At 43.1% G+C, this 27,618-nt stretch overlaps 1 protein-coding gene across 1 annotated transcript; it reads left to right on the top strand.

Annotated features, from left to right (window-relative positions):
* Positions 1-1,739: 1,739 nt before the first annotated feature.
* Positions 1,740-25,837, top strand: fa2h (fatty acid 2-hydroxylase). The gene is made up of 7 exons (XM_062390789.1): positions 1,740-2,149; positions 20,091-20,234; positions 23,668-23,810; positions 24,139-24,239; positions 24,430-24,602; positions 25,296-25,548; positions 25,645-25,837. Exons 1-7 carry the CDS (start codon positions 1,874-1,876, stop codon positions 25,710-25,712), a joined length of 1,158 nt encoding a protein of 385 aa, XP_062246773.1. The 5' UTR covers positions 1,740-1,873; the 3' UTR covers positions 25,713-25,837.
* The last annotated feature ends 1,781 nt before the right edge of the window (positions 25,838-27,618 follow it).

The following is a 27,618-nucleotide window of genomic DNA, read 5'->3' as shown; positions in this document are numbered from 1 at the left end:
AGCTGGAAGCGTTTGAATCTTTGAGCTTAAAACTTTAAAACATGGCTTTTCAACTAAATTATCATAAAGTATGGTTGCTTTATGAAATTATAATAACAGGAACTTAGGACGCAGGATCATATGTCTCATATATTTGCAATTCAGAGAAACACAAATCATAACGCTTATGGGACGGATCATCTGCAAAAAGTAATCGACCGTGACAGTGGAAGAAAAGAGAAGAGATTGAGTTTGACTCATCGAGTCTGAGTCTCCACCACCACACGGTCCTTTTCTGCTCCCTGCTGGTTTCAACACGTAACTGCAGGTTCCTGTGTCACTTTATTATTATTTATACACTTAAATGTGTTCAATATGTTGTGTTATTTTCTATTTTACTCATTACTAGTAGTAGTAGTATTAGTAGTAGCAGTAGTATCGTAATGTATGTCAGCACTAATCAATCAATGAGACCTATTATTTTATATTTTATAAAATAGATCTATTTTATTATGTATTTCTGCCATGATAAGTGTATCTAAATTGGTCAAGTTAAAGCCTCATGTGTTTTCCTTGTGTTTGTTTGGCGTCAACACATGGCATACTCACCTGCACCCTCCTGGGGGCGCTAGTGGACAGGCTGCAGAGTCTCCTGTTGCTTTCAGGGCCACTTGTGACTTCACTTTTTTTGTCGAGTTAACCACTGAACGTCACTAATGACGCTTTTCCCTGTAGTTTTATTAGGTGAACACACTTAGAACCAACATGTCGGTTCTTCGTCAGCTCAGCAGCAGCAGTTTGTTCTCTGCAGAATATGAATATGTATTTCTGACAGCAGGCTGAGTTGGTCTGTTCAGGGGAGATAAAGCTGAGAGGATGCAAAGCAAACACACGCCCTCTGCTCGGTGTGTGCGTGTGTGTGTGTGTGTGTGTGTGTGTGTGTGTGTGTGTGTGTGTGTGTGTGTGGAGTGGGGGGGTGGGGGGGCACAAGTATTAACATAAACACACATTGGTCAAATATTCTTTACATTTTCATGTGACAGTTATTTTACAACCTGCACCAAACCATCCTGGAGGAAGTTGTGTCAAAGTTTTGTTTTCAATGTTAGATCCTTAAAGATGATGTCTTCCTTTAGATTCGATCTATAACTGAAGATAATTTAAAGTAATGCACGTTTGAATGGATGTATTTTGATGATATATATGTCTTATTTGTGTAGATATATATCGTTATTAGATGATTACGTATTGATTGGTTCGTTGACGTCAGCAGTTATATGTATCCATAGATCAGGAAGTTATAACAGCTGTTTAAAAAAAAGGATTCCTCCCTTTCGATTGAATCGGTAATGATACAAATAATTGAAATTATTTAAACTATTTAGTTTAGTATAAAGTTATTTTGATCATCTGTCGTTTTAAAATGATTATGTATTGAGTAGTTGGATGACGTCATCCAGTTGGGAGATAACTTCAGAGCTACAGGTGCACCTGGATGCGATGCTGCGTTCAGGGAACACTCAAGAGTCCGCTGTCTTTCTCCATCTTGTGCGAAACTGGTCTTATTTTAAGTTGTAATGTGAAAATAAGTGATAAAAACAGTTGAATTGTGGATTAAAAGCAAGATAAAAACTGAAGAGGGGGTTTGAGTTAGAGAGTTTCTGTGTAGACGCTTCCGTGTGAGTGTGTGTGTGTGTTTTCCGAGCCGCTGAACGCCTCACAGACCCCGCCTCTGTCGCCTCGGAGCCCCGCGGGAGGCTCCGCAGCCTCCGGGTGCAAACGGCGGGGTGTGACTCTCTGACCGGTCGTGAAGTCGTCGGTCCTCCCTGGAGGTGTCTCTCTCTCTCGCTCTCTCTGCTGCCCGCCCTCACATCACTTGTTCTCGGCTGTCAGGATGTCTCCGTCCCCGCGCTGCTTCACGGAGCGGGAGGTGTCCCAGCACCGCACCAAGGACTCCTGCTGGGTGCTGCTGGGGACCCGGGTGTACGACGTGACCGGCTTCCTGCGGATGCACCCGGGCGGCGAGGCGCTGATCCTCCGCCGCTCGGGCCACGACGTGAGCCCGGAGATGGAAGGACCTCCGCACCGGCACTCGGAGAACGCGCGGCGGTGGATGGAGCAGTACTACATCGGGGAGCTGGACCGGAGCAGCGGCGGCGACCAGGCACAGGTGGGTGGCGGACCCGCGGCTTTCTAACCCCCCATGACCCCCCGGACCCCCCGCAGAGCAGGCACCTGAACGCGCCTTTATTACCAAAACAAACAGATTACTATCATTTCAAACTTGTATCTCTGAGTCGAGGTAGAACCAGGGGCCTCCTGCTCCGGCTGTGGCTCCTCCGGGGAACCAGTTCTCCCACTCTCTCCTGGTCCCTGACTCTAGATTACACGTGTCTGTCCTCCACATGTGTCCCGGTGAGGGGGAGTGAAATGAGTCCCTTGAGGAGGTGAATATCTCCCCTCACCGGGCGGGAGGTCTCCTGTAGTGGAGTGTTTTGTGTCAACAGGTTGTGAAGTGCTGGCTTCACGTTGTGGCACCAGAGACACACACCTAGTGGGTTTTTAAACAGGTTGAAAAACATACTGGGACATTTGGCAGATTGAATAACAGGTGAATAATAGTGTCTCTCACTTGACTTTACTGGGCGTTTTCTGCAGGACAGGAACTACCTGCCCTCCCCCCCCCCCCCCTCCTTGGACACACAGAGTGGAGGTGGAGGAGTACAGGTGATGGGGTGGGTGTGTGAGGAGGGGGATTGGGAGTGAATGATTCAAAAAAGTGTGTGTGTGTGTGTGTGTGTGTGTGTGTGTGTGTGTGTGTGTGTGTGTGTGTGTGTGTGTGTGTGTGTGTGTGTGTGTGTGTGTGTGTGTGTGTGACAAATAACTGGTTTATCTTGTCCCGGAGTCAAAGTGGAAGAGTCTACAAATGGGAAATTTGATAAAGAGTCTCCTCTTCTTGTTGTCGCATGAATCCACACCCAATTTAACCCTTTGTGTGAGTCTGTGTGTGTGTCTGTCTGTGTGTTTGTGTGTTGTGAGGAGAGACAAACCAAAAGAGTTTGCATAAATCTCTTCCGACAGCGTTGACATTTACATGCTTGGCCCCATCCTCATGTGAGTGTGTGTTTTCGCCGGCCTCCTCCTCAACGCACAGTAACAAAAGGTTTTATATTTTTATACCACCCAGGAATCTGTTTGTTTGTTTGTTTGTGAACAAGATTACACGTAAACAACTGAGCGGATTATAATGGAACTTGGTGATCGGGTCGGTCACAGGCCGAGAAAGCATTCATAACATTTTGGTGCAGCTCCAGGAATTTTTGTATCACTTTTGTTAACATTGGCTGTTTTGTTTGTGGGGGGGGGGGGGGTAATTTGTGGATTGGTATGAAAAACATCAGATTTATTCAGGAGGTCGGTTTCTATGATCTTGCACAACTTGGTGCTTATCAGAATAAATATCTGAATGAATAGAATTTAAATGATGAGCCTCGGCGGAGGATCTTGAGTTATCGCTTCTTCTTTATCTTCTCTGGAGTCTTTAAATTAAAAAAATATGTCTGTCAGCTGTTAGAGAAACTTGTGTGTTTGCATGGGCTGAATGGATGGATGGAGGGTGTGTGTGTCTGTGTGTGTGACTGTGTGTGTGTGATGCTGTTAGTGGTGTAAACGTAGTGTGACAATGCAGCACCTTCTCACACATTGTCACTCAAGCTCTTCACAGTTCTCAGAGGTTTGTTTGGGGTCCGTCTCTTTGAGCTTCTCTCTCCAGGTTATTCACTGTAAAACAAAGCTAAAGACACAATTTTTCTTTTTCCATTCCATCTGCAGTTTGTTTTGATTTGACTCAGCAGCGCTGTCAGTCTCTTGTTCAGCTCAGGGTGATCGGAGGAAACCGAGGGTCAAACTGTGATGTTTGACAGCTAGACATTCTCTGGAGTCAGTTGCTCTGGACATTCTCCTGCCAGTACAATGTAATACAATGCAATCGGAGTGAGTCCATGTAAAATGCACGGTGACAAACCAGTAGAAGACGCATACGAAGTTGTCGAATTGGAAATATGATGAGCTTCGAGAGCTTTCAGCTGAATGTTCCAGAAAATGTCCTGTTTTGTTTTTCCTTTGTGAAAAGGCTGAATGTGAATATGTAGATATTCTGGAGTTCCTGTCAGGAAACAGTTGAACTTCTCCATCCATTGATTTGGTTTGATCCGGCCCTACAGAGGAATGTACATGTCCAACCTCTGGGTGTGAAACTGTGGTCAGATGTGACAGCGGAGGTCTTGAGACACCTACCGACCGACTGACCGAATGAGTCACTGGCACATTCCAGCTCCTAATGAAATGTTACTCAACCTGCAGGTTCGGCTGCAGTGAACAATGCTAATTTGATTTTACCTCCTGGCTGTCTGCCACCACGGAGCCACCTTGGTCAAACTGGGAACGTCAAACCAATCCCTCGTTTTGTTCTTTAACCACAGATGGAATCAAATGGCTTTTTTCACTAAGCAACCAAATACCACAGGGTTAACTTTCACTCACACCGAGACTTCAGAGGGAATCTGGTTTCTGCTTGGTTTGGATCCAACACAAAGTTCTGCTCCACAGGATAAATCATTAAACTGCCTGTGGAGGTGCTTCTCATCTCATACAACACGCAACACAAGCTAAGCAACACAACCCTAATGCAGTTTGGAAACGCACAATTCACCAGGTTGAACGTGAACGAGCAGCGTTTCCGTTAAGTTCCCTGTCGCTGTGTTTTTCATGATCTGGATAATATCATCTCTGTTGTAGATTATGATATAGAGATGATTGAAGGCGCTATATTGAAAATTGCTCATAATTACTATAATGATGATTATAATATCATTTATAATTAGTTATAATTTCCTGCAGTCATAGTTGACGGCATCAGTTTCTCTGGTGATCAGTTCAAAACCATGGACTTATTGATTTAGTACTTAACATAGAAAACCTTCAAATATTTACATTTCAGAGTCTTTTTAAAGTGAACAGTTTACACCGTGTAATTTAAGGATTTGGTCTTTTTGTATTTACTTTCAGTTGTTCTAATACTGAGGAATTGACTGATGGTTTTATGTCATAGTCTCATATTGTGTTATAACCTGAGACCCTACTGCTGTTATTTGCCCGAACAAACCAAAGGGGCCACAACGCGCTCATATCCTCTGTTTTTGAAGCCGTGATGTGACTTTAATCCGATCCTGTATCGAAGCAGAACTTTTCATCTGTAAAGTGATTTTAACTTTCAGATAATTAAAAGCTAATGTGTTACTCTCAAGGCCGTCGGTGCCAGAGCAAAGCAGGATGACGCTGCAGCACCTTGACTCATTCGTTAAGGGACGACCCCGTCACCCAGAGGATTAAATCCCTAACCAGCTGCAGGAGACACAGTCCGCACTGTTCTCTGTCTCAGGGGACGAGCCAGTTATCAGGAGGTTGAAGTCCAAAAGTGAATAGAAATGTATAATTGAAGGATTCAGCAGCCGACGGCCCCTCAAACACACTTGTTCTATTTAGTGTATTCTTATTTTTCTGATAAGTACAGAGCTTCACAGCCTCACGACCCCGAATGTAAAGTTGGGCTCATTATTGATTTTCATTGGGAAGCAGCAATGATCACATAAGGCAGGATCTGAACCTGCAGGAGTGGGAAGTGGGAGAGGCAGTTGTGTTGTGTCTGTGTGTGTGTGTCTGTGTGTGTGTGTGTGTGTGTGTGTGTGTGGGAGAGCAGGTTTATAATCAAACAGAGGGTGGATCCATAAAGGTTAAATAGAAGGAAACTTGAACTAATGATTTCAGTTACTCATTCCTCTTTTGTATGATTTGGTTAAATGTGTCTATTCCGTCCACTTAGTTCTTGCTTTGCTGAAAGTAGAATTTTTAAATTTTCAGGGTTTTCTTCTTTCTTGCTTTTCCAAATCCAGATAAAACAAATGAGTGAAACTACAGTTTATCTCCCTGACAGTATCAGAGACGTTTATGATGTTGAGGCAACACTGATCCTACACTGCCCCCCCCCACACACCCCAGCAGCGATCCATGGGTCATCAGTGTAAAGGAAAGTGTATAGGGTTTGTATGAACATTTTTCAATGTTGACTTAGTAAAGAAGAAAACTGCTTATCCCCTCGATCACTGTGTCAATCGTGGGTGAACCTTGTGTTTGCGTTTCTATCCCACGACACACGCTCCATCCACCTGAGGACGGGATGTGGAAATACCCCACTGAACACGAGCGTCCCATTTCCTCAGCTTCACGGGATCGGTTGGTCTCTCGTAGGATTCTGGAATGTAAACGATTCCCACCGAGCAAACAGCCGACGCGGTTAAACACATGCTCGAGGACAATGTAGCTGCACAGTCGTGAACTTGAGCAGATAGAACACACATTGTGAAGTGAAGGGAATTACAGGTTTGTGAGCTTGTGATTGGAATGAATGAACAGCGGAGATAGTGAGGAGGAGCTCGGGCAGATTTGGGGAATACCTGGAGCAGACAGTTTAATGGAATTGAATAAAGTAGAGCAGTTAAGACGTCGAGGAGATTATGTGTTTGTGTTCGTCAGCAGGATTACACAAAAACTGAGCAGCGGATTTCCAACTTGAAACTTGGGGAATGGCTGCAGTGTGGGCCGGGAAAGAACCAATCAGGTTTCTTGGAGAATATTTCATGGAGCTGGATGAATAAAAAACAAACAGGCTTGTTTAGGGGATAGTATTTATGTGTGTGAGCAATTTGGTAGAGAGCCAAATAAAGAATCTGGATTTGGGGAATTTTATATATGGTCTCATAAGGAGACTGGAGTTATGTCCTGGTTTTCTTTTCTTTTATTCTTTTAAAAAGAATAAAAGAATGTGAGAGTAGGAAAGCGTAGTTTAGAGTTGAGGTCATAATGGGGGGGGGGGGTGGAATGCAGACTTATGCATGGATGTCTCTCTCGCTCAATGACCTGATTGTCCTTTACCAGCAGGCTCAGGGAGGAGGAGGAGAGGGTTGCGGACGTTATTAACAATTATCTGATGATTCCAGACATCTCGGCCGGTAAGCCTTGGAGAACTGTTCATCTTCTCAGCTTCACGCTGGTCACGTGTGTTGTTACGAGCCCGGGGAGGCGCCGTGTTGAGCTCGGTGCGATTTGGGTTCTTTTTCACTTTTGTCTCTATTTGCTGTGGCTCAATTTACCGAAGTTCATTTTTGCAGTTTCAGAACGGAAACGTGCAAACCAGCTTCACCACAGGTAGAACATGAAGCCCCGGTCCTAACAGGCCGGTTGGGAACAGGTGCTGAACTCATGAGGTTCAATATGAGCACCTGCAAAGTGCCAAACAAGCTGTTGAGCCATAAAAGTGGTTATTTATTGAAGACTGCGTCACAGACAGCTTAATATAGACTTCCATCCAATAATACCAAGTCCCAGGAAAGCAAAGTGATGATTGTGTTTATTTTTAAACACATTTCCGGGTCTGTTTTTGTGCTTGTTATCTCAGAGCTCCGCTGTGTCTGCCTTAAGACCCGTCCCCGTGGTGATGCATTATCCAGCACATTGTTTATCTTTGCTGCCTTGGAGACTGCCGACTCGGCAATTAGTGTTCAGGTGCCTCAGGTGACAACCCCCCCCCCCCCCCCCCATTGCCAGGGTAACACCTGGAAAAGAGAGGGCGAGGCTTAGAGGAGCGAGGGAGGGATGGAGGGATGGAGGGATGGAGGGACAGAGAGGAGCATACGCTGGAAAGGTGCAATTGATTTGTCCAAAGGTCTCAGAGGGCGATGAGGTCATGTGACGCTGCGCTTTTCCGTCTTTGTTTGTTTTGAGTCCTGAGGTGTGAACTTCCTGTCTCCAAATATATGATGACATGTTTTTTTAACAGCTGCTTTTACTTTAATTACATTTTGATTCTAAGTTCTCATTCACCGAACTAAATAGAAAGATAAAATGGTGTTAAACTAAAAGATGAGCCGGATGAGCTAACTTCAATTTGACTGAAGGTGTGGTTATCGCTCGATCGTGACACATTGAGTTGGAAGAATGATATAAACAAAATATACAGCTTGGCCTAACTAACTTTAAATCAAACAATAAGGGTGTGGTTAGGTTCTTAATGATGTTTACACTCATTTGATGTTACTTCTGTCACGCCTTGCAAATCGTGTTGAGCAATTCGTTATTTCAATCGTTTGAAATTATCGTGATTTGAAGTCATTTATCGCTCAGTCGACTTTAAAATGAGTTTTCCTTTTCTTTGTTAGTCTTTGTGTGTCGTTGTGTTTTCTCATCGATGCAGATGTTTGCACATTATGGTGCAGGTGATTGGTTGTTACAGTTCCATATTGATTCCAGATGTGGATGTCTGGTTTTTGGGTTTCCCTGCTTCAGAATGGTTTCACCCCGTCGTTATTCCATTTAACCTCTGGACATTTCCATAATGGCGCAGAAGTGATCCTCGCGGCAGGCGGGTCTCGGGGGGGGCCGAGTGTATACAATGTAGACAGTTATGGCTAAAAGCCCAGGGGGCAACACACACACACTTTGTGTTTTGTTGTTGCAGAACAACAAACGTTTGGAAGGTGTCGTGAATAAGAGACGAGGTTCTCCGACACACCCGGAGGAGGGGGGAGGGCACGCAGGTGATGGAAGCCTTTAGGAGTTCCTTGTGGTGTTGTGGTGTCGTGGTGTTGTGGTGTTGTGGTGTTGTGGTGTTGTGGTGCTCGCAGCACAGGGACAGTGTTTCCATGTGGATGTTTTACATACAGTTGGACCGACCCGTGGTCAGACTCTTGCTGACGTCTTTATGTAAAGCCGGCGTTTCCCATTTCTTCTCCCGACTGGGGCATCCCACCATATTCTAATTTTTCCAGCCACAGTTTACACCTCTCATAATAACACATGTTATTGCACTGCCCACACACGTGCACGACTGCCTGTACACAACATTTGCAGATTTGAACATTTGAACATTTGTACATTTGCACTAGAGTTATATTTTTTCTATTACTGTATTATCCCACCTATCCCACCTATAGTGTATTCATACTTATATTTCTCCTGCTCATAGTGTATTCATCATTCTTATATCATACCTTACCTCTTAATACTGTTCATATTCCACTTATATTTCTAACTGTACTTCCTATTTATTTTCATATTCCACCATGCACAATACTCTGCACTTCAACTGCCTTGTTTTGTAAGTACATGTATATGTACTTGTACTGTGCAATGACAATAAAGTTGAATCTAATCTAAAAAAAAACACACACACACACACTTCCTTTCAGGTTACACTGTTTGATCAGACAGCTCAGTATCCCTTCATACAGCTGGATTATAATACAATTAGTGGAATAAAGTTAGTCCTACAATGTAAACACTGGTAGAGGCGTGTCTTAAATGTTCCTCAGCTTCCCTGTTCACACTGTGGAGATGTAGAGAGTCGGAGACATTTAGATTTCTCTGTTAATTGTGGCTGAATATAGCAAATATATGATGATGTGTTTCAATGACGACGTGTTTTTGAAATAACTCCTGCTGATTGGCTGCCTCTCCACAGACTCCTGTGTGTTGTGGATGATTGATGATATTAAAAACCATCCCGGTGCCTGACGTCAGAATACAGCAGCGTGCGTTGAGAGGGTTGTTTACATGGTGCTTAGCTCACTAGTTACCGTCTGTATGGTAACGAGACACCTTCTGTACAAACTGGGTAGTTACATGGAGCATCTGATTCTTGCGTATACACACACACACACACACACACACACACACACACACACACACGCTGATATCCCACAGGGAGGGAGGTAGAGGTAGAGGTAGAGAGAAAGAGGAGGGGGGAGAGAGAGAGAGAGAGAGAGTCATTCAGGTTTGACTGGTTCTTTAAGGTTGAGGGAGATGAATGCTATCTTGTTGTACACACACACACACTCACACACACACACACACACACATTCACCATCTTTTCCAGCCTGATCTCCTCAGTCCACACGGATCATAACGTGTCTGAAAACACATGTCACATGACCATTCGCTGGTCGTTCACGTGCAGTCAGCAGGAAGCAGATGGTCGACTCTTCGTTGCCTAATTGAAAAGAAAGGATGAAGCACAGTGAGACCAGGGACGTTTTGATTGGACAGACAAACACTCATTGTTTCCCAGAAGCCTCTGTTTCTGCTTGTCCACATTAAAACACAACCCCAGCGTTTCCAAACAGAAACAGATGTGTTTCCAGATGGGTCTGTTTTAAGGATCTTGAAAACTCCGGAGCAATGTGGACGCCAGGTGCAAACGTACAGTCGCAGAAGTGATGTAATTTTAAAACCTATCAACGTGGACATATCCTGTGGTGAGGTCTGTTCTGTCTGCTCGGACTCGGCCCTCCTGATTTCAGGTGGGTGCAGCAGTAGATTGAAAAGCCTTGTCAGTCACAGAGCAGCAGCCATGGGACGCCACGTGGATTTGTTATGTAGTCTTGTCTCCTGCTGCATTCTTTGGAGTGTTGTTTACAGTCATTTACTTTGCCCCGGAGAGGGATGACAGAAATGTTTGCACATGAGCTTTGCCAGCTCGATCAGCCATGACCGACCTGTCAGGCCGGTGAAGAGCAGACACACACTGAGCTGATGTGGTGTTTGCGTTTATTTGAAAGAGACGGACGGTTTGTTTGAAGAGAAAATCTCCACTGGAAACACAAAACTGCTCATTTTAAACACAGACTAAATAATCCGTTCTCTGATATAGATCACAGTTGGGCTGGGAATTATAAGAATCAATAATTAATGAATTCAATTATTATCAATCAATAGCAATATGACAAAGATCCAGTATCGTTATAAATCTTATTTATACCTTCTATAAGCACAGTGAGGAGGTTCAACAGCTAATTGTTCCCTTTTAGAATCATACAATGTTTACCATGTGTCATTCTCTGCCTTAAAAGAAGTCTAGAGCCACAACTTTCAACCAGGAGCAAAAATCTGTCTTTAAACCAAAAAGATAATATACAAACAATAATCTGACGCTTATCCTGAAAATTATCATCGATATTTATTACTGAGCAACAGCTTAATAAAGACCAGGTACAGACATGATTGTGTCTTGAGGCTGATATTTAAAGAAGGGAAGAGGAGGGATGTGTGTGTTTCCATCTTCCCCTCATGTCGGTGTGTGAACCATGAGAGGATTCAACCTTTACAAACCATCATGTGACTTTTCCTGGTGACAGCAGAGTCATCGTTATCTGATCTGCACGAAACCGATGAATGATTTCTGTGATAAATCACAACCTGGTCACATTTGTAACTGACTTATGGCATCAGATGTGAGTGTGTGTCTCTGTGTGTGTGTGTTTGTGTGTGTGTGTGTGGCTGCCAGCAGTGTTAAATAAGAGCTGATAAGACTGGTTGATGAAGTAATATTTTCAGATGAAGTTTTGTTTGATTAATTAGTCAAATAAGATTAACATTGATTAACATTGCGTTGAGATCAACAGACGTGAGTCAGTCGCTGGGCGCCGGAGCAACATGTGAGCGTCAGTATTCAGGGTTATAGAACTCTCCACAGGGTGACTGAACTTTAACCCTGCTCGTACCACATGTGTTCATGCTGACACACCCTCACAATCTCACACACAGACACACACACACACAAACACACACAGTCCTTACAAAACCAGGTTTGTGCTAGGTTACATACACGAGTATAATTATCTAATACTTACTTGATTCAAACAGTTCATATTTAATTAAACCACTGACACTTGTGGTTTATGTTAAAACATTTTGAAACTGGAGCTCAATCAATTTATTGTTTTGATAATAGAATACGAGTCTTTCACAGACTCATCGGTATATTGTGACTTTTCTTTTTGTGGATATACATCGGGAGGAGAAATATAATCATATGAAGGTTCAGTAACACCACATATTAAAGTCTTAATTTAAAAACACCTCAACCGGTTGGCTGGTGAAAATCATCCGTTATGAGCTGTTGCGTCAATATGAAATCTTTTATTTGAAGGATATAAACAATGCAAAAAAGATGTTTACTTTATATATGAATATTATAATAAAGTTTATTCCTGTCACACTGGGTTCAGGGCGACCCGACGTGGAAGAAAAGCAGCTAATAATAAACCTGAAACTCGTAAAACTGATTACAACTGATTGTTTGCAGCACCTCGCCCCCGTCACAGGGAACACGTATGAAATACTCCGTGCATATGTAAGACTGAGAGTTATGCATGTTGTGCTCTGGGAGTTGCTTGTGTCATTCTTACAAAACGGTCATATCAGGAGCGTAGTAATAAACCTGCTCCACAGGTCGACTGAGCCTGACCCTCTGCTGGAGGTCAGGAGGGTGAGGAAAGCTTTCAGGTCCTGGTCTATGTTTAACAAACCCAGCAGGAATCATACAATATGATAAAGACTCTCGGTTCTGGCAACGATCTAGTGGGAATAGAAGTGGACATGTTGCATTCATGAGGGAGCAGAGCTTGAGACAAGGCCACAGTTAGTGTCTCCACGCGAGGTGTGTTTTTATTTCTAAACAATTACGATTGTTTGATTTCAGGGAAGAGTGTTGTTGTAGTCATTGTCAATCTCAACTCCACAAACCAGCCACGACCCAGAGTGCTTGCATAGTGTGGGCCCGACTCGACCTTTGCCCCGCTCACCGCTCCTCCACCCTTTGTCCGAGTGCTATCACTGGCCATAAAGAGCAATGAGGGAAACACACACACACACACCAACACACACACCTCCTGAAGACTTCGTTGTGCAAGTGGAATTAATAATTCAACCACTCCTTTGTTTATATCTCGTATGGAAAATACTCACCTGCAAACAGTTTCGTGAACAGACGTCATTGTTCAGAAAGAATGATGGATTTCACAATCTCCCTTTGAGGTGGTTTTGTCCTCTCTGACAAAAGAAAAGGATTTTTTACAGACAGGTAGAGAAAGAAAGATTCACTTCCTCACACAGGAGCTTTAATGTGCAGGGAGAAGTTATTCAATAAGAGGTCACACCAATAAGTGAAGCGACTCCTCGCTCCTGAATCAGGATTCCTCCAAACGGTAAATAGTTTGATTAATAAGCAGTTTTTTGACTTTTGTAAATTGGGCACAAGGAGCTTTTATAATAATTAAAATTGCTGACACATGTTGAAATATGTTCTCACCAATTGTACTGTAACCGCTCAACTCAACCTCATACTCTGGTCAACAGTGCAAATATGCAGAGGAACTGGAATCATAGTGATCACAACCAAAAATGTTGTTTCTTTTAAACATTTCTTTAACTCCTCCTCGTCCTCCTGCTCGTCCTCCTCCTCCTGCTCCTCCTCCTCCTCCTCCGTGGTGTGTGTGTTGTGATGGTACCAGGGCACGTCCCCGTCCTCCTCTAACCATCTCCTTTGTGTTTTGTCTCTCATTCTTTTGTTTTTACTGTCCAGCAGGGACAGAGGCCTCTTGTGTGACCCTGCCGTCTTTGAATCGTCTCCTCAATCTGATGTGTTTTCATTTCGTTGTGATTTACAAACGTCGCTGGTGATGGTGATAACTTTGATGCCCTTAGGTGTGAAAGGGTCACGAAAGGTCGTACGCTCTCACAAAACTCCTCCTAAATTACAATGTGAAACCAAAAGTAACCAGATCAGATATAAAACAGTTGGTTCAGACTCTCGGGTCTGAAACCTCACTGCAGTTCCACCTCAGATCTGTTTCCAAACTGTTTGTGGTCCTCTGTCTGTAAAGAAGAGTTTAAAACCAGAACCTTCACATAATCTGCCTTTACACTAATACTGTGATATAATAATTGTATTGTGATAATTATTGATATTGACTGATAAGATAATTGTTATCTTATTAACATATTTGCAGATATGAACCCAGCCCTAGGATAATGAATGGGTCTTTACCCTCCTCAGTGCAATGCATGACATTGGAGTCGTTCTTTACTTGACAATGAGCTGAACGTGAAGTGAGAGTAATGTCAACAGCAGCGTCCATTGTCTCCGCTCGGGCCTGAGGAGTGCACACATTCCTGGATCGACAGACACACACATGAAGGCCGACAGGTAGCTGCTGAGCTCACGCCTCCTGCCTCCGGTGTTTACCTACCAACCAGATTATTAACGTTCTCTTCATGGACTCTGCAGCCGTCGGCCTTTATGTTCATTAAATAACGTCGAGAAAGAGTCTGAGCTGGAGGAGACTAGGATGGGGGGGGGGGGGGGGGGGCATCAGTGTTTAGATGTCAGGAGCCATATGAAGAAAAATATCCATCAATACATCTTATACTTTTAATCCTTCTTTAAAAACTCAGGAACAACCACAGTGTTTCCTTTAACCAGATCTAATCGAAGTCCTGATGATTTAACACTAACATCAATTAATTATGATTTAGATCTGACTCTATGAATTCTAAGATGTTGTTACCGAAGCCTTATATTAAAGACTTGTAGTTGTCGCTTGATATTTTACAGTAAATCCATAAACTTTACGATAAATAACTAGAAATATGAAGAAAACACAAATCCCACCAAATATGTATTTCACAGGTTCCGATATATTTGTGGCTCATAACAGACGATTCCGAACATTAACTTGCTCTGGCTCTGAATAACATTGTTTTTGTTAAACTCAATAGATTTATTAGATTTGATAAGTTTCTATCTTATATATTTTCTGTCTGCGTCGGTTTCTCAGTCTGTTGAGCTCAGTCACAGATTTGGGTTTGATACGATGGGTCAGTGTGACCGATTCCAGAGCTTTTATTCTGGCGGTCAAAGGTCGGAGCTCTTCCTCATGTTCTCTGTCACATGGTGATAACAACTGAAGGCAGCTGCAGTTTAATGGCTAATAGAAAACCCTCATAAGACACTGGTTAGATAATTGATTATAAATCCCATCATTCCTAATTAGGGCAACATATAATTATTCTTTTCTTCATTTATTTCACCTGCACAACTTGTTCTTTTTGATCTAAATAAGACTTTTAATGTGTCGACTTTAACTTGTAATGGAAAATGTTTTCATCAGCGTGATGCTTCGGTTTTGTATTCCTTCCAGTGTGTCCAGTTCCCACTTTGCTGTCACCAGATAGTCAACTGACACAAAGTCAGTATCAACTGTGTCTGTAACACACTGTACATCCCTCGTGCACAGAATCAGCTGATCATCGGGGAATGACCCACATCTCGAAGTTCTGCTTTCACTTTCCCATTTTTAGACTTTATTAACACGTGTTTCACGAACTCAGCTGATTTGTTTAGTTTTTCTGTTTTGCTCTTCTCCGAACCTGCCGACACATTGTGTTCCCTTCTTACTTCACTATTATAAACAACTATCTGAACTTTGAAGGTTATTTTTACCTTAAAACTTATTAACATCTTTTTTGCAGGATTTATTCAATAAAGATTTTATAACATGTCGATACGTCTGTGAAAAGCTCATATTGGTAGATTTGTATCTGTCAACTGATAAATCAAACTCAAAATGCGAGACTCAAGTCACGTGAATATGAATACATGTTTCCCTTCACCAACCAACCTCCAGAGTCTTATCAGCAGGTTTATGCCTTTTGTGTAATGACCTTTCCACTGTATCCGGTTGTAAAGTATTGTTAATCTCTGAAATATATATTTTATAAATAAACACAAAAACACACTATATCACAAGCGATGCTCCTCATCAGCTTCATGCATCCTCCAGGGAGGAAAACACTCGCACACCCTCCTCTTCCTCTTCCTCTGCTGAACTCGTAATGTGAAGGAAAACCTCTCGTGGCTTCTTCTCTCTTGACTCTGCCGTCACTCGTCTTCTTCATCCTGTAATATTCCTCTCTTGTTCCTCCACGTCTACACTCATTAACCCTCGTTATAGCTCCTGCTCTTCTGTACTTCTGGCTCCATTTAGTCAGCTCGTGCTCCCTGTGTCTTCCAGGGAAGTCGTCTTATCTCTAACGACTCTTTAGATTCAAGGGACACAAACAGAACGTCGTATTAAATCGGAATAATCATTTCTCAGATCTTTCTTTCTGAACCAGTTCACACCTTCATCTTCACGTTCACATCACAGCTGTAATTTCTCTGATTGCTTTTCCAATTAGTGATGAAATCATTTTTGAGAAAGCTCTAACTGGGTTGTGGGTAATATTAACTACTGAAATATAACATTAAATTACGTATGTTCCTGTGCAGCCACATGTGATTGTCACGTCATGTTGACAAACCAGAAGGAACATGAACCGATCTGGGATCAGCTTTGTTCTTCTTCTTCTTCAATAACCTACAACCTGATCTGGATCGTGACGGGTGTCCCTGAGCCGGGATGATTGCAGATCCTATTTACCTCTTTGTTTCCATTGTCCGCCCCCTGGAGAGCAGAGCTCTGTCCCCGCTGCGCAGCACATCTCCTTTGTGAGTTTTTTATGATAAAGAAAGGTGCACATATTTTAGTTCTTATTAGAAGAGGGAGAATCGTTGGGATTAGCATTAGCTGTGTTTGTTCAGTCATTGAACCTGAGGCGTTTGTGTTATGTTATGCAGATATTGGCTCATTAGCTGTGAAGCTCTGTAACCGGGGGGGTTCCTATTGTGAATCTGAGAAGATGTTGATTTCTACTCTGGATTATGTCACATCCTTTATTTCTATAAGATTTTAACAGTATAACTCTATATGACATTAATTTATGTGTTTATTTTTCAAAGATGTTTTGAAATTAATTTTGAAATTAATTCTATATTCACAGCAGCACTCAACTTCACATATATTTCTTCCCATTAAATGCAATAGTTCGCAATATTGCATTAGTTTTAACAAAGTCAAAATACAACACGTGTACAGAAAAGTCTGCTGTTCTTTGTAATACCCTGAAAAAAAACTACAGACGGATTTTAAATACTAATTGCAATACTCATAACGATATAAGGGATTAAAGATTTTACAATACAAAGATGTCAGCCAATATATCTGTTTAATAGAACAGTTAAGCTATAAGGTTAATCATAAATAAAAAAATGAAAAGAACACATCCAAATACTATTACTACTATATATATTAGAAAATAAATTTCTTTGTGTTAGGTTTTAAAATAAACTTTTGGGGGAAATCATAAACGCTGATGATGATATTTCTGTGAAAGGCTCATATCAGACGATTATTAGCAACCAACTGATAAATTGGTAGATTTCGACTTAAAGAAACAATAAGAGCATCCTTTAAACACGAGCACGCTGCTGTGCTGCAGACAGTCGACAGTGAATTCACAATATTCTCTCTGAAGTTTTTCCTTTCGGCCTAAACAAACTGTGTGATCCTTCAGAAACACAGTGAAGCTGTCAGAGCTGTTTCAGAACAGGATTCAGGATCACGGCCTCGTCTTCATCGGCCATGAATGGCTCCTCCCCTTTCCGCCCGGGGGGGAGGTTCTCACTCTGGACGCCGGCTCCTCCTCCTCCTCCTCCTCCTCCTCCTCCTCCTCTTCCTCCTCCTCCTCCTCCTCCTCCTCCTCCTCCTCCTCCTCCTCCCTGACGCACCTGCAGGTTTCATCGACAGCACAGAAACTTAAAACATCTCCATCACATGTAGCTCACGTGGGCCGAGCTGCTGTTGATTCAGAGGGTGTGTCTGCTTTGTGTGTGTGTGTGTGGTGTGTGTGTGTGTGTGTGTGTGTGTGTGTGTGTGTGTGTGTATGTGTGTGTGTGTGTATGTGTGTATGTGTGTATGTGTGTGTGTGTGTGTGTGTGTGTGTGTGTGTGTGTGTGTGTGTGTGTGTGTGTGTGTGTGTGTGTGTGTGTGTGTGTGTGTGTGTGTGTGTGTGTGTGTGTGTGTGTGTGTGTGTGTGTGTGTGTGTGTCTGTGTGTGTGTGTGTGTGTGTGTGTGTGTGTTACTGGTTTTAACCTCAGTAGCACGCATGGGATTGTGTCTACTGAAGCTCTACATGAAAGTAGAAGTCAGATACAATCAGATCCGACTGAGACGCCTCCGCGGCCGACACAGGTTTTAATTGGCTCCGATCGGCAGTGAAGGGGCGGAGCCAACCTGGTGATCACGCTAATTTGGCGAGACAGCCAATGGGAGCCTCGGCCTTAGGATCGTTTGTGATGTTGATCAATGTTTTTAGGATTTAAAAAGCATTGTTTACCTTCTAATGCTGATTGTCAAATTGACTCGTGTAGATTAATGTTGGTGATTCAGGGCGGATGGGCGGGGCCATCTGAGGGTGAGCTTGCTGATTGGTCTAACTCAAGACTATAACCGATAAAGAGCTCATGATAGTTGTTGGCATTATCATTAATAATAAAGGATCACTGCACTACTTCCAATACAAATTGAATTTGGAGGTGTTGATCTCTTGTTACCAGGCGTCAGAGTTGCATCACGTTCTTCACAGATGAGCGGCTCCTTTGTGTTTTCTTTATGTTTTGTTTTAGCACAATGATAATGTGTGTGTGTGGGGGGGGGGGTGTAGTGTTGCTCTGGAGGTGTAGTATTGCCAAGGTGATGTTGTAACAAACCAAATGGGACCTGTGTGTGCGTGTGTGTTACATTATGTCCGTGTGTAGCTGTGTTTGAAGCAAGCTGATAAATATTTCACTTGACGGATCGTCCAGCCAGACAGACTGAAGAGATGAGCTGCTGCTTCACGTCTTTTATAACATCGACTTTATGGGAATCCAGATAAAGTCTTGATACGTTAGAAGAACTCCTCCATGATTTGCTATTAATGGGGAGTAGAGGAAGCTCTGAGTGACTGGAGCCTGTTACAGCAGCTGTGTTTTCAGCTGTATTTGATTTATCTGTTTTTAATTTTCAGATAAATACTGAACCAATTTGAAAATTGTGGAGAAGGTGGGACTCGAGGGAGAACTCATCAAATTATGATGTGGAGCGGATCAGGATAAATAAGCATGATGAGGTCTGGGGCAGAAGCCTTGTTGGAGATATGTGCTCTCCAGGCAAGTTCAATGTCCCGGCTGCCAAAAACACCTCAGAGCTTCTCTGATGCTTTGCCCCCGGTCTCACATCCTGGCTGTTAACTGGTCGAGACTGAGAAATAAACGTGACCGGGCGTTTGAAGCCATTTGGTTTGGTTTAAGTTGATTTATTAATTGTTTTGCTTTTTATTCCCAATTTATTACTTTCTTTTATCCTTGTCCTTCCATTCATGTTTTTTTTTTATTGTTTAACACTTTGCTCAACTCTGTTTTGAGTGTATTTAAATAAACTTGACTTCACTTCATGGTTTATGTAAATAGCTGCTGTATGTGCACTTTTCAAACTGTGTAATACTTCTCCTGAGTTTATGCACGCAAATACAAATAAATACATTTTAAAGTGAGAGGAAAACTTCAGATTCAAACTTGAATAGAACTTGAAAAATAGAAAAGTTACTCTGGTTAAATAACATTGATAACGTTCCTGTTTGCCAGATTTGCACTGACCTGCTCGTGTCTCTGATATCTTGAAGCACAGTGTAGAGCAGTGTGTGTGTGTGTGTGTCTGTATATAACACATACACAGTCAATAAACATTATATTTCCACAATTGCATATACAGCGTTGTTTAGAAGCATTTGGGATTCAGTGTTATTGATTTACATGTAAAATTCTGAAATTCAGAACTTGGTTAAGTGAAACCAAAACATGTGTTTGATCACAAAGGTGTCCAAAGGTTGAGCATTATAAAAGTAAATAATGGACTGAGACACACCCACACACACATGCCAACACATGCCCACACATGGCCACACACACACAAACACACACATACACAAACACACAAACAGGTCGTGTTCATCTTTTGTAAAGGATAGTTTGAGGAAAAGTGTATTTCCTCTCAACAAGAATATATCACTGCTTTGAAAAACAAAGTTTACCGTCCCTAATATATTGTCTTTTTAGCATAGACAATATTTTTTTTAGTTTGAGGTAGTTCATCATCATATTGGACCTAAAAACACACTAATAGGAAATATAATATAATATAATGTAATGTAATCCTCCCGTCCACTTCTTCACAGATCAGATTTTTCAAAGTGATTTTTCTGTTTGTTCACCTTGTTCGTTTTCTTCTTGTTTTCTTCAGACCCTGAGAGAAAGGAGGAACGCCACCGAGCAGACAGAAGGAGGGGTGGCAGACAAGACGACGGACAGGAAAGAGGAAGAAGAAGAGGAAGAGGAGGATCAGAGCGACGCATACAACCGCTGCAGCCCTGTCGACCTGGATAAGGTGCGTTTGTCCGTGTGTTTGGTGTTTACTGGTGTGTGATGACAAGGATAGTGTGTACTTCTACATGCCAGTATCTCTTTGTGTGGACCAAACTGTGTGTACTTGTACCAAACACTCTTTTCCTCAAAGAAAGTTTCCACCTAATTTAGTTTCCACCTCAAAAAAACACGCAAAAATGGTGACGACATTTAGTCTGTGGACTGTGTTACATCAGTGGGTTCCCTCACAACTACAGAGAGACGTGTGTGTGTGTTTGTGTGTTTGTGTGTAGTGTGGGTAGATGGAGAGTCAACTGTCTTAAGGTCGTTCACCTCCGAGTATGTCCTTGTTGTTTTTAGCTCGCTGTGAAGTTCTCACACTGCTGCACAAAGAACCGATATAATAATGACCTTCCCCTCCACGTGCACATCTGATCCTTCGACCCGAACCCTGAGCAGGTCCAGAACATCCACAGTCACAAAGACTGTGAGTTCCCTGTCTGCAGAAATCACCACAAAATCACCAACACACCAGAACTCACTTCTGCTCATTTCACTCAGACTCACGTGATCGAGCAAATTCAGGTTTTTCCCTCGAGCGGAATCTTGTGTCTTCGTCCCAGGCCACAGCTCCCAGTGAAGAACAGAGTCAACCAGTCCATCTAGTTCTGCACTGTGGTTGGATCTCCGTGACCAAACCCATGAGCAAATTACACAGGAGTTAGTCTCAAAACGGAAGTAATAATGATAATAATAAGAAGCTGTAAACTAGTTGAATTTGATTTGTCAAAGGTGGAGGATATAAAACAATCAACGACAGTGTCTCGATATTTTGTTATTATTCTCAAACGTGGGGGGGGGGATGGGGGGGGTTGTAGGCTGCCTAACGTGTTGCTTCATGTGACGAAACCTCAATGATCTGTTTAATGTGTCACTGTCACTGTCACGGTCCATTTAGACTGTTTTTAAATTCTCACCTGTGTGTGTGGGTGTGTGTGTTTGTAGGTGTGTGTGGGTGTGTGTCATTGCAGGAATGCACGTGGCCCAGTTTCTTGTGTCTTTTGTCACCAGGTAATTTCAGACCCAGCATTGTGTCTTTGTGTTGATCCGATTTAGGGGTAAAAAGCATCAGGGGGACGATTCACTGACTTCTTAAAAGTCGGATCAGCAGACGTCGGTGTGAGTGTGATTTATTTAACAGCAGCTTCCACGTTGTTTCTCTTCTTTGGGGTTTTCTTTAGTTTATTTTTGCTCAGGTGGACTCTCTCTGTTTTTGATATCAGTTTGACACATCAGAGTTTGAAGCTGTGATCTGTGTGATATTCGTCTGTGAAGTGTCGGGAACGCTTTCGCCTCCAAACTTGAATTACTTGAAAGAACTTGTCTCATCTCTTTCGGTGTGATGGTTCAGTTCAGGTGAAAGTGTAACACACCATGTGAGAGGGAGTTTCACTTCTTTGTTTTAACACAACAGTTGCTGGTGGAGACTGTACTTTGTTGTTGCAACACTTTTTTATTGTTGCGACTGTGATTGTGCAGACATCAAATCTTTATACAGACGCATCTCTCCCAGTTGTCAGCCACAGTTTGTTTCTGCTGCTCCACCAGCACACGACACCTCAGGGGTGGAAGCAATCACATTTACATGAAAATGTATTTTGCTAACAATACATGCAAAGTCAAATCAGACAGATACATTCACTTTACATCATATTTGACTCCACAGATTGTTCACGTACAGAGGAAGATTGTGTGATGTCTGATAAATTACCTCAGAACTTTTTAACAAGCTTGGTGACGGGACCTGGGAAGAACCGGTTATCGTTTACACCTACAAGGAAGTTGCTCTGGTTGTTGGTGCATACAATGAACATAGAAACATAAAAACATACAAACACAATAAATACAACACACATAAGAAAAGCAATAAAAAGAAACAATATATATTGAAAAGTGAAGTAAAAAGTGAAATGCAAGATGCAAAACAGTGAACAGTGTCAGATTGCAATATGCAATGTAATGCAGTATAATATAATATGATATAATGTGTTAATTTAACACATCCTTGAGGTGTGGGTGCGGAACAAAAGTCAGAGTCGGGGGGGGGGGGGGGGTCCTGGGCCTTGTTGATGAGGCCAACGGCAGCCGGGAAGAAGCTGCTCTTGTGGCGGGAGGTTCTGGTCCTGATGGACCGCAGCCTCCTGCCCGAGGGAAGAACCTCAAAGAGTGTGTGACCCGGGTGGGAAGGATTGACCCGGGCGGGAAGGATTGACCCGGGTGGGAAGGATTGACCCGGGTGGGAAGGATGCAGATGAAGGAGTGGATCCACCGTGTTTCACAATGTTCTTTGATAAATGACTCATTCAGGTTATCAAACCACTTCACTTCTTCTTCTTGTAAGAATCCAGTGTGGGATGGTTCGGCCTTGGTGGAGTTATGAGCCTCTACTGGGTGTTGCTCCGGTTGTTCTTGTCCCTGTCAGCACCAAAGGCAACAAAAGAGCTTCAATGAGTTTGTACTGAGTGAACCGAGGTTTGTAATAAAGATGGAAATCAGTGTCACGACTCACACGGCGGCGTGCTCTTTGGTGAATAACTTATAAAATCTGGTTGTTGGGCTGCAGGATTGAGAGAAACCAGCGTGTCCTCTGGTCTCTGTGGCTAAATCAGTGTGTGTGTCTCTGTGTGTGTGTGTGTGTGTGTGTGTGTGATAAACACGTTATCAGCCGGGCGGTGACCTGCTCTGTGAATGTGTCAGTCCGTGCCTGATACCAATATCCTCAGCAGGGCATCATAAGCGGGGAGACACCATCACCAGGTCAACAATCATCTTACCGAACTCTAACGTCCAATCAATTCAGTCACGCTGCAACAAACACTCAAAGAAACAAGTCGTTTAAATATTAATAATTTCATTCATCAAGATCCATAATTCATTCTCTGAGAAACTGGTGAAAACATCAAATAAAGTCCTGTTAAGTTAATGCTCTTATTTCTGGGCCCCATGTTCCATCCTTTCTAAGCTTTATGGAACCCTGAGGTAATAATAATAATCATCATTTGGTGCTTGTGAAGAAATGAAGATGAAATGTTGACCACAGATCAGACACACGACTCCTCTGCATGTTCATCGTTGACCCTCACGTCAAAGTTCCTCGTCTCACGTGGAGCGTCGAGTGTGAGGAGCTCGTAAAAGTTTCCGGTCTTTGGACTCAGAGCAACAGATTCAGCACCGGCAGCTTCTCAAGCAAACCTGCAGATCACACGTAGACGCACACACCCACACAAACACACACAACATGAAGTCGCTTCCTGGTCGGACTGGTCCCTGAGCAGTTCATCTGTTTCTTAACTCTCTGCTGCCGCCTCCTGGAGACTCCTGTTCTCGTCCTCCCTCAGATTATCACCTGGATGTGAACACTCCTCACAGATCTCCCCTGGTGTGTTTCTCCACAGGACTTGGTGGACTGGAGGAAGCCCCTGGCCTGGCAGGTGGGACACCTCGGAGAGAAATATGACGCCTGGGTTCACCAGCCGGTCGACCGACCAATCAGACTGTTCGGAAACTCCTTTCTGGAGGCCGGCACCAAGACGTCCTGGTAAGACCGGGTCGATTAAAGGCACAACTTGAGCTGCTGTCCTCCTCCTGTAGATCAGTGGATTAGTTTGTCACATCCCCTGTGCACATGCATGAGATAAACAAGCCAGGGATCCACTTCACAATCTTTTAATGCATTTTAATACCATTATAACAAAAATACAGGATTCAAATCCATATCAATGTCTGATGAGGTCTGCTCCTCTTACATCTCAGATTCCTTCTGTTAAAGGAGGCAGTAAAGATTTAAAATCAGAGGATGGAGACTGAGACTGTTGTGTTGTGTTGTGTTGTGTGGTGTAAAGAGTGGGTCTGTTTTCTGTCTACAGGTATTGGGTACCAGTGGTGTGGCTCCCTATTGTGTTTTATCTCAGTTGGTACTGCTTCACAACCCTGGCACAGGGCACCACACGGATAGCCCTCACTTCAGGTAACACACACACACACACTGATCATACACACAAAATGCATATTTATATTGCAATACACAATGTGCAGACCCCAGAGACTAATTTACTCGTTCACATACTCTCACCAATGCACAACACAATGTACTTTGTTTGCATCATGTTCACCTCCAATTGTTGTGTGTTTGTGTGTGTCTGTGTGTGTGTGTGTAGACATCTCACTCTCGATCCACACGTCCATTTTCCCTCTGCTCTTTCTGCTGGGGTGGTTCTTGTGGTCACTTGTCGAGTACTGCATCCATCGCTTTGTCTTTCACATGAAGCCGCCAGCCCATAACTACTACCTCATCACGTTACACTTCCTGCTGCACGGGCAGCACCACAAGGTACACACACTGCTGGTCACACAACCTGCTCATAACACACACGTAGGTTTTATGATGTTCTGCTTTGTGGCACACAACACCTGCTGTCATTCATAATTCATCTCATATTGCAGCTGATAAACGGCTGATTTCATTTTTCACACAGTGAATGTTTTCTAACTCCTAAGTCACATGTCACATTTTATACTTTTACAGAACAATATATAGAATACAAATATTCATAAATTTGCCGATTAATATGTTTAAGAAAATGTCAATGATTCCTTATGATGTTGTTATTGAACCTGAATGACAAAGGTTTGATATTTTACAGTTTAACCATAAAGTTTATCATAAATAACTATAAATGAAAAGATAACCCAATAATAAAGAACCTGTGTTAGGAAAAAATAACTTTTTCTGGATGAACTTTAAACATCTTCTTTTTCTTTTTTTATTCTGTAAATGAAAGTTATGAAATGTCCAATAGAAATTCAGATGCCAATACATCTGGGAAATGCTTGTATATGATGATAAAAAGATAAATTCAACAGGAGCTGACATGTTTTAACAATAAGGAACTCTCTCTTTTCATATCTTTATATAGTTTTTTCCAGTGTCTCTTGTATTTGTGTGATTTGTGTGAATGCTGGATGAGGACATCTTCCTGGTTCCCTCCTCTCTGAGCTCGACTCTCTGTTCTTCTCCCCTCAGTCTCCGTTTGACGGCGCCCGGCTGGTCTTCCCCCCCGGCCTGGCCTCCCTGGTGGTGGGGAGTTTCTACGTCCTCCTGCAGCACACGCTCCCAGAGATCCTCGGGAAGTCCGTGTTCGTGGGCGGACTCTGCGGCTACGTGGTGTACGACATGATCCACTACTACCTTCACTACGGCTCGCCCAAGAGAGGCTCGTACATGTACGGCCTGAAGGCGTACCACGTCAAACACCACTTTGAGCACCAGAGGGCAGGTGAGCACCGGAATCAAACACACACACACACACAGATATCATGAATTAGTGGAAAGAAGAGAGATTAATCTAATAAACCCTTTATTTTCCCTCCAGGATTTGGAATCACCACCACGTTCTGGGACCACCCCTTCAACACAGTCATCCCCGATGAGAAGTTCTAACGCAGACCCGGCTCTCGTGAAGGGCCACAGGACTTGTCCCCCCCCCCCTTCTTTAGAAACCAGCTCACATGCTACAAACCCCCCCTCACGTCAGTTCAGCCACTGCAGCCGCAGCTCCCCCCCCCCCCCCCCCCCACCGAGGAGGAAGACCCACATCGGAAGACTCCCACAACTGATCCGTCACGATCACACATATCGGCCCTTTTTCAAGATTCAGCCATCAACGCAATTTACTTCTGCTTCTGTGTGTGTGTCAGTTGTAAGATCTGTCTGTGCCATTGTTTTTAATAACCAACTCAAACCTGTCACTGCTGATCTCTCACTGCACTGACCTGCCACCACGTCACCTGATCGCCACTCACCACTATTCAGCCATAGAGAAACTGAGGGACACACACACACACACACACACACAATACACACACATAAACAGACACGTGATGCAAACGTGCACATCTTTGTCTTTTTCATTGTTTTGGTTTCAGGTTAATTTTGAAGGTTTAGCTTTTGATCTTTGTCAAAATCGTATATTTAGAAACTTATTTTTTCATCTTAAACACCAGCTGCTTTTTCAGATTTCCAGACATTTGCCAACATCGTTGCACAAATGGAAACACACACACATACACACTCGTGCACTGTCCTGGTTTCCCTCAGAGACGGAGAGAGAGAGAGAGGGAGAGAGAGAAGGAAGTGATATATGGAGAGGATGAATATGGACGAAGGACAGAAGAGAGGAAAACTGACAGAAAGTGAATGTGAAGCCTGTGATTGAGAGAAAATCCCCAAATCCACCAACTCAGGAAAACATCATATCTCTTTATATCTGTCGCTCGCTGCTGCTCGCTGCTACACGTCTGTAACAGTCGACAGAACCCCCCCCCCTGCGTTTGCGCTCACAGGTCTTTTTTTTACTCCCAGAAAAACATTTGGTCTCAGATATTGGAACGTGCTGACTCATTAAATATCAGCCCGAGCTGCAGGAGGGAGGGAAAGCACAGCTCTACCTGTTTGAAGCCACTGTGGAGATATGTAATACTTCCTCTGTGTCATTTTCCTTTTTGTTTGTCATTAATGATACAACAAAGATGTAAAACGAGATATTTTATTAGATGCTTTGTACAGAACTGGAGATTCTCTATCATGTTGATCCCCAGTGTGTGTGGATGTAGAGTGTTGACACGGTGAGGGAGGGGCGGAGCTGAAGGCATGAGGCCAGCTCTGTCAGACTTCCTGCTTTTGGGGATCTCAGGGTCAAAGGTCACGGGTGCAGCGAGGCGACCAGGGTTCTAGTCTCTCGCTCCTCCCACCCGGGGCCTCAGGGGTATTTGACCCTGCAGATCTCGGCAGGGTGACGATGGAGGACGCTTCTGACTGCGCGGCGGGACGGTCGGACGGCGGCTGGCGGATCCTCGCACACGTCTTCTCTCATCGCCCGACAACGACACTGAGAACTGAAGCAGAACAAACTGTCCGTTCAAACTGTTTCCACGGAATAACAGAGAACGGTGAAGATACGAGGGCATGAAATAATTTATCGACTTTTCTAGTTTGGAAGAAAAATACTTAATTGAATATTAAGTACGCAAATATGTTGAATGCAACACAAGTAACATGCAATGACAAATTTTTATAGAAAATTATAACCAGTTTGGACGAAATTCCATATTACAGTTGAGTGATTTCTGTTTTCTTGACAGTGCAGCGATAGTGAAGTCTTCGGGTCACTACACGCGGGTTGTGTCGTCAGATTTTATCAACAAAGTGTGTCGTGTTTTCTACAACGACACACACGTCGGTTAATGAACTGTAACTTTTAATGAAACTTTCTACCACAAGGACGTTTCAGAAGGAGCCAAACCAAATGAAGATGATGAGTTTAAATAACACATATTGATCATGATGG

The sequence above is a fragment of the Platichthys flesus genome, chromosome 6 (assembly GCF_949316205.1).
Source record: "Platichthys flesus chromosome 6, fPlaFle2.1, whole genome shotgun sequence".
In the NCBI taxonomy this organism is placed as follows: Eukaryota; Metazoa; Chordata; class Actinopteri; order Pleuronectiformes; family Pleuronectidae; genus Platichthys; species Platichthys flesus.
The sequence above is the reverse complement of the archived record's forward strand: the minus strand, read 5'-3'. Positions and strand labels throughout refer to the sequence as shown.